The sequence below is a fragment of the Ammospiza caudacuta genome, chromosome 19 (genome assembly GCF_027887145.1).
Source record: "Ammospiza caudacuta isolate bAmmCau1 chromosome 19, bAmmCau1.pri, whole genome shotgun sequence".
Taxonomy (NCBI): domain Eukaryota; kingdom Metazoa; phylum Chordata; class Aves; order Passeriformes; family Passerellidae; genus Ammospiza; species Ammospiza caudacuta.
In genome coordinates, this window is record NC_080611.1 from 2,443,936 (window position 1) to 2,451,680 (window position 7,745).

The window sequence follows — 7,745 nt, forward strand, 5'->3', positions numbered from 1 at the left end:
GAGATGCTCCAGACCCCTCATCACCTTTGTGGCCTTTGCTGGACCCTCTCCAGCGAAGAGAGGGTCCAGGGAAGGCCACAAAAACGGCCTGTATTGAGGAGCCCAGAACCAGACAGAGAACAACAAAACTGGGCCGTTCTTTCCTGTGCTGAGGAGCCCAGAACCGGACAGAGAATACCAGAACAGGGCCGTTCTTTCCTGTGCTGAGATGCCCAGAACCGCACAGAGAATACCAGAACAGGGCCGTTCCCTGCCCGGGGAAACCCCAGCGCTCGCCGCCCGCCCCGGTCTCAAGATGGCGGCAGCCGTGAAGGCCGGAACGGGGCCCCGGGGCGGGAAGGGCCCCGCTCCGCCGCGCTGAGGCCGCCCGGCCCCTCCCGACGGGTTCCAGAGCGGCGGGGAGGGGCCGCAGCCGGACCCGGCCATGAGCGGAGCGGCGGAGGCGCGGGAGCTGGAAGAGCGGCTGCGAGAGGCGGCGGCCCTGGGGGACGTGGCGGAGGTGCGGCGGCTGCTGGGCGCGGGGGCGGACATCGACTCCCGCAACGAGATCAATGGCTGGTGAGGGGCGGCGGCGTCGCGCGGGGTCCGGCGCTGCGGGGGACGAGGGGCAGGCCGGGGTCGCTGCGGGGCCCGGCTCGTCCCCCGCTGCCCTTCTCAGTGGCGGTGTTCGGGGTTCTTGGGCTTGCGGCTCCCCCCCCACCCATCCATCAGGCGCGGGAGGAGGGAGCTGCTTTGGGAACGCAGCTGCTGTGTTTCTTAGTTTTCCCATTTGTAAATACAGAAAAGCTAATCTCGGGAGGCTCGGAGATTTACGGCTAAAGAGGATTCCGATAAAAGCAGGTCGCCCTCCCTCCACCTGTCACTGCGTGTTTGCTCAAGGTCCCCGTCCAGTCGCTTGTGTAGGGGGTCACTCTGCAAGGCAAAAGAGGGCCCTGCCCTGCGTAACTCACAGATTCAGAACTTTAGAAAGTGCCGCAATGAAGGAAACTTTTTTCCCAGTTATCACTTTATGCATAACTTGGATGAGGTAGGACAGGGTTGGTGAGGCAGAGCCAGGCCGATGAATCCCAACCCTTCTGCTTCCTTCCTGCAGGACCTGCCTGCACTGGGCCTGTAAGCGGAACCATGCCCAAGTGGTGTCCTGCCTGCTGGAGGCTGGCGCAGACAAGCACATCCTCACTGCTAAGGGAGAGCTGGCGGCACAGCTAACCTCGAAACCAGACATCCGCAAGATTTTGGGAGGTACAGTTCCCATTTTAAAAATCATCTAGAATTCTTGGTGTAAACAGTAAAACGTTTTTAGTGCTTTTATCTGAAGGAGTAATTGGCAAAAACCTTGGCTAGGACCATTGTATCTCATTAGATAGCTCTGATTTATAACTGGAATTCATATTTGGGCAAATAGATGTGGAGATTTCAGGTAGGAATGCCTTGTGTTCTGGGCTGTGTCACCAAGAAGTGGAAGAGCTGTATGCTTTGGGAAGTGTGCTGCTGCCCTCCTGTTTGCTGTTATTAAGCTAAAGCTGGCATACAAGCTGCCAATAGGGGGTTTCACAATTGTACAGTTTGCTGTGGTCTGACCATGATCAATACTACAAATCTCCTCAAAACGGTTTTATCACTCAGGAAGTTATGCCTTCTGAGCTATTTGTTATAGTGTGACTTGCTGGTATGGTTAATTTTTGCTCTGTAATTCTGCCATCTTACACTTTTCATATGCACAGCAAACCCAGTTAGATGTGTGTGACACTCCTGAACAGCATCCAGGTACTGTGCTCCAGATAAAAATTCTAAAGTGCTTTACCTTTGGAAATGTGCTGTCCTCTGCAATTGAACTTAAATTGCTCTCTGCAGTGATCTGCTCTTACAACAACAGGGCAGGGTTATCCTTCACAAGGTTGCAGCTAAATCATGACTCAGGTTCCAAAAGTTAAGCCTGAAGGAATGGCATGTTCGTATGTGATGCTTTTGCTTTATTTTGGGTGCAGTGTGGGCTTAGTTTGTGGCAAACGACTCACCAGTTTTAACATCTAAACTGTCAAGCACACGTAGATGAACTCTGTTCTTAGTTGTTTTATTTTTCTGTCTGTGAAGCTTTCATGTGTTTCCTGGGGAATAAACACATATCACTTACCTTTTCTCCTAGTTTTTATTCTGGGAGTGAGATATCATTTAGCAGATCTTTCTGAACTGCTTTGACATCACTATTTATGTTCTGTAATCCTTAGGCAGGAATGTCACTTACTGCAGTGCTTTTATCCAAGAGTTGAGTTTGTTTGGGTATTACAGCAAGTAGTCACTTCCTTGAAGAAATACTGGGTAAAATTGCTGGCCTAGGTCATAATAAACTATTTACAGCAGGGTTATTAAGAGCATTTTAAAATTAGATTCAATAAAGGAGTACTGGTCATCCAATTCATTTGAAAGCGCTGGAACAACACTGCTAGAAATGATGTGTCTTTCAAAGGTTACTCCCCCCGCCACTTTGTTATCAAAAAACATAATATACTGAAGACATTTATAGGTTTTTTTTTACTTTACAGCTACTGGCCTCCAAGTGTTACATGCTTCTGGAACATTAGTGTCATTCTTTGATGACCGTGGAATGTGATATAGTTTCAAGACATAGGAAAACTAACTGTATTCAAAATGAGAAATATCTATCCAGTAACATGATGGATTTTTTTCTCTCTCCATCCCCTACCCCTCATTTTTGAACTTCATCAATAGAGGAACAAACTGAATGTCAAGGAGTGAAGGATTTAAATTTATCCATTGTTGCGAACTACTTGGCCAACCCATTCCCTAACATTTACACCGAAGAAAGCATTCCAGGCAGCTTGGCAGAATCCCAGAGTGAAAGTGCTTCCATCTCTTCTGCTTCCCAGAGTGAAACTAGCCCTTGTCCATCGACAGCTCAGGCTGAGAGGATCTGCATACCCACGTCATGCAGCAGCGGCGAGATTTCCCCAGCAGCGGATGCAGCAGCCCGGCCACCCCCTGTGCCCACCGTCCCTGCAGCCGCAGCGTGTGCCAGCCCAGGGGTGCCCCATGGCCCCGGCTGCCCCCTGGCCACGACCCCCAGCCTGGGGCTCTGCTCCCCAGGAGTATCCGGCCAGGCCTTGCCTCTGCAGCCTCACACCTCCCCCAGCAGCCCCACGCCCACCTTCCAGCCCTTTTTCTTCACTGGAACATTCCCATATAACATGCAAGGTAAAGAGGTGCTGGGTCTCATAGTTCTGTTACAGTTACTGGGTGAAAAATGAAGTTAAGTAATCATTTCACTTCAGACTCTAGTAGAATAGAGGCAGAGATGTCGAATTCTGTGGCCAAAAGTGCTCTGAACTTTCTTCTGCTCAGTTATGTAAAATGTCTGTTATACTGTATTTTAACCATGGTAATACTTTGCAAAACAATGGAAAGATCAGTCCATGTAACATGAGCATGTAAATTTTGCACTACATTTGCATCAAATGCAGCTCTGGTAGTTTGGTAACAACTCAACTTAGTGACTGAATGGATCAGTTTCAACAGTGTTAACATGGTTATCCTGTGTATTTTTGCTGGAAGCTTCTGTTAACTGCATAGTATTTCTCAGATCATAGGGATTTTATTAAAAAGCATGAATTCAGAAGATCATAGTAAATACTGCAAATGTTAGTTTTGAGTTTGTTGTCTTTTCTGTTGTTAACCTTTTAATTGTTTCTCTGTCAGAACTTGTACTTAAGGTCAGAGTCCAGAACCTGAGAGACAATGACTTCATTGAGATTGAACTGGACAGACAAGAATTGACCTACCAAGATCTGCTCAGAGTGAGCTGCTGTGAACTGGGTGTTAATCCAGAGGAAGTAGAGAAGATCAGAAAACTACCCAATACACTTCTAAGAAAGGTAAGAATAGAAATGAGAGATTAACTTGACTCTTTACTTTGCAGACCTCAGAGAATGTATTGTTGCACAAAGATTGGCAAAATGTCACTTTTGTTGAATAAAAACTGACAGATTCAAAGGGATGCTGGACCTATCTTAAAACTTCATCATAACTTGTTTAAAAATAGTCTCGTCAAAATAGGCAGAGTATTTTAGCTCCTAAAGCATATGGAACTATTACAGCTTGACTTTTAAAAAATGTATCAGAAACAGTGCATTTAGGGTGCTTTAAAAGGACGTAATTGCCAAGTACTACTTCACTGTCTGCTTGCTTAAAAAGAATTAACAGTAGGGGGAAAAACTCCACAAATTGGCATATGAAGAACTTAAAGATAATGCTGTTAACAAATGAAACTGCTCTTCTGTTCCAAAAATGTATATTTCAGAGGTCTGTAGATGAAAGTGGTCACAAGTCTTGGTTAAGTGACATGCACAAATACAGCCAAATCATAATGAAATTAAAGGAGAAGAAAAAGTTTGAGGAGAAAAACCAAACAAACCTGCTACACTTCTAATGAGTATATGTTGGTAGGATTTTTTTTTTTTTATTCTTTATTGCTATTATTTGGGATGATATCCCTGGAATTCTTAGTTTTTAATTATATATTGCTGTTACTGGGAACGATGTCCCTGGGAATTATAGTTATTTTATAAATAACAACCAGCTAGTAATAATAGGAGTAATAATGTTGTTCTCTCTGTTCCTTACAAGGACAAGGATGTTGCCAGACTCCAGGACTTCCAAGAGCTGGAGCTGGTCCTGACGAGAAGTGACAGCTCTCCTTTCCGGAACGCTGCGGCTGCGCTGATGGAGCAGCCGTGCTTCAACAGCAGAGCATCCAAGCTGACCTACTGACCCTGGCAGCTGCATCTGCAGTGGCAACACCTGCCAGTGACAAGTGCTGCCCTTTGGAAGGCAGTGACTTAAGTGTGTGTAAAACCTTAAATTATTATTAGGGTTACTATTTTAACTAATATTTTATATTTAATATCCTGTTTGCTTTTATTTTTTTTTACTTGATACTGTATTCAGGCAAGAGATACCTCATTTGTACAGTAAAATCACAGGTTTCCAGTGTATTTGAAGTTTATTGGTTGTATCTGGCAGTGCAGGGCATGAAAGATGTAAATTATTGATATGAAAATTTTGTTAAGTACACCCACTCTGACCAAGTAAGACTCATAGAAGGATTCACCACATTGTATGTCTGTGTGTGCTTCCGCATTAAATTAGATGAAAGAGACACATAATGGATAGCTGCTCTCTAAAAATGTGAATGTGCAAGTCCTTAATCTCTTGCCCCTCACAAACACTCACCAAGATGGTTTGTCTAGAGATACTTAATGTTCAGAAGTGGCAGGAGAAATCCTTTTACTGGGCTGAAAATAACTGGAATAAGCATGTCTGTATTTAAATGTTTATTTCCCCTGTGAGAATATTGTACCTCCACCAAAAAATATGAAAGCCTCTCTTAAACGTTCATATTGAGTGCCCTTTCAAGAGAAAGCCTTTGTTTCAGATGGGGAGGGACCCCCAATCTGTGTCCGTGGTTTTATTTACTTTCTTACCGATGTGAGCCTGTGCATTACTCACACCAGGTGTCAGTATTGTCAAGACAGGAAAGCTCTCTGTGGCCCTCCCTTGTACACCAGTTCCAAGGGAGATGGTTGTTTCTGCCGTGTGAAAAGCACAGCAGGGTCCTAATGAGAGATCACAGGTGGAAGGAACATAGAATGCTTTTGTGAGCCACTAGATGGGAAAACCACCACCAGTAAGTAACTAACTTGTAACTTTACATCCTGCACAGTCTACTGTCACTGTTACATTGCCTTGCTTTAGCCAGGTGAGTACTGAAAGGGCTGAATGTCTCCAGGTGCTTTCAACCTTTCCCCCCCCCCCCTCTTCTTTGTGGAGAGTGAAAAAAAAAACATAACTCTGGTTAAGCTACAGACTGTTTAACTTGCATTTAAGCAAGTCAGTAATGGAAAAATTCACCTGTGGGTTAAAATACTAAGTCACAGCATTCCTGGAGTATTAAACAGCCTGAAGCTTTCCTATATTAACATGGCAGCCTGGAAAGTAACCCTTTTGGAGGCTGTTTTCTTTTTTACCAAAAAATACAATGCGGACCTTTGCACCAAAACCCTTAAATGGGTCCTGAGGCGGGTGGAGGGCTCAGGGATTTGCTTTTTCTGCATGAGCTGCTTTTTCTCCCCTCTGCTCCCCCCCACCCCAAACTATTGATTTTCCTTCCATTTCTGCTTTATGAAGCTTCAGGCAGAGTTTCTGCACAGCTGATGGATGCTGTGTTTGTTGTTGATCTGGACTGCAATGTTGACAGTCAAACTATAAATAGTACAGCACCATGTTCTAGTAGAAGCAGCATGGCTGTCACCCTCCCCATGTCTTGCTTTAGCCTGGAAGACTCTCTCAAGCTGCTGCACACCGAGAGAAGACAGAAATTCCTTCTTCCAGCAGAGATACTTGACTCTGGGCTCAGGATTTCACCAAGTTACTTAAGCTTAAAATTCTTGCTTATTTCAGTCAAAAAAATTATTGTCCTTTCCTCCGTGTTCCACACCCATCACCTCAACTCTGCTAACCTCCCATTCTCAATCCTGGTTTTTCTCCAGCCAGGAGCTGAGAGAACTAGTTATGTTTAACGCCAGATTCAACTCCTGGGAAGCTCAAGACTCTGACACAGTATGAAGTAAAACTTCTTAACTAAGGTTCCTGCTTTGTTTTTCTTGTAAGACAGGAAAGAAGGTTCTGTTTTAACAATTGTGTATTTATCTCTCCAGCATAGCTTGGAGGCTAGCTTAGATTATGTGCAATAACAGTGTGAAAAACAGTAGTGGTTAAATGGTTCAAAATTAGTAAGAGTATCTAATTTTTTTCCAGTTCCTTTATTTAGGAAGTCAGTGTAAGGACTGTCTCCACTAATTACTGAGCATTTTGCTAGAGGGCAGCTGGTTTAAAAAGCTTTATTTGTCTAGTTTCCACCAAGAATAACAGTTATGTGTTAAGAGCTAAACTCATAAATCTAACTGTAATAACACTATATCTATGCATTAACAGAAGTATTTTTGTATGTTTTATGCAGTTTGATAAACTCTAGGGCACACTAGTTATGTTAGCTGGTTTTTGCTGGGCTTTTTCTTTAAACAACGAACCGTTGGAATGATAACTGAGATTAAATTTACAAAACTGTTTATCCAAGGATGCCTTTTGTTTGCACTACAAACGTGTACTGAACTGACATTGCTACTCTTCACTTAAAATAAAGTATAAGTAATTTTAAGTACTTTGATCTCTTCCTTTTTCAGGGTAGGGAGTAGACGGATGTGAGGAGGATAACTCTAAAGTGGACAGGATGCTTAAAATTTTAATGCAACTTTGAAAAATCATAGGCCAGTACACTTTTAACACCTAATAAAGACTGTCAGGCTGTCAAAACCAGTATAGAGAAAGCATGTCAGAGGTGCTTACTGAAATCAGCTACTTTTGCCTAGCATTCCTAAAAAATCTGGGATAATATTTATCCTGGGCTTAAGCTCTGAAGATACTTCTCACAAAGATGAATCTCTGTGGAGATGTCTGAACAGTCAAATCTGGAGGAAGAAAGGCGCTGTTTCCTATGTTCTGCAAAACAGAATTTTCCTTCATCTTCAAAGCATTAAAGACTCCCCATGAGACATGTGAGAATCTGAATCCCAGGCTAATCTATGAGAGATTTTATAATTTTTATCATTTTTAGGTTCCTCATTTTATCATTTTTACTTTTGCAAAGTAAGGGGAAATGCAAATCCTGTAAC

At 43.7% G+C, this 7,745-nt stretch overlaps 1 protein-coding gene across 2 annotated transcripts; it reads left to right on the top strand.

Moving 5' to 3' along the window:
• The first annotated feature begins 309 nt into the window (after nt 1-309).
• Nucleotides 310-7,196, top strand: LOC131566062 (ankyrin repeat domain-containing protein 40-like). 2 transcript variants are annotated; one of them, XM_058817250.1, is made up of 6 exons: nt 310-558; nt 1,094-1,242; nt 2,731-3,213; nt 3,715-3,890; nt 4,316-4,457; nt 4,642-7,196. In XM_058817250.1, the coding sequence occupies exons 1-5, from the start codon at nt 425-427 to the stop codon at nt 4,442-4,444; spliced, it is 1,071 nt and encodes a 356-aa protein (XP_058673233.1). In that variant the 5' UTR covers nt 310-424; the 3' UTR covers nt 4,445-4,457; nt 4,642-7,196. The 2 variants fall into 2 exon arrangements, with proteins under 2 accessions (XP_058673233.1, XP_058673232.1); XM_058817249.1 differs by lacking the exon at nt 4,316-4,457.
• Nucleotides 7,197-7,745: the final 549 nt, after the last annotated feature.

Bases quoted from the DNA above. Each gene is read 5' to 3' on its own strand.
- LOC131566062 (XM_058817249.1), top strand. From the start codon at position 425: ATGAGCGGAGCGGCGGAGGCGCGGGAGCTGGAAGAGCGGCTGCGAGAG. The intron at 559-1,093 runs GTGAGGGGCGGC...TCCTTCCTGCAG, and splicing joins CGCAACGAGATCAATGGCTG to GACCTGCCTGCACTGGGCCT. The intron at 3,214-3,714 runs GTAAAGAGGTGC...TTTCTCTGTCAG, and splicing joins ATTCCCATATAACATGCAAG to AACTTGTACTTAAGGTCAGA.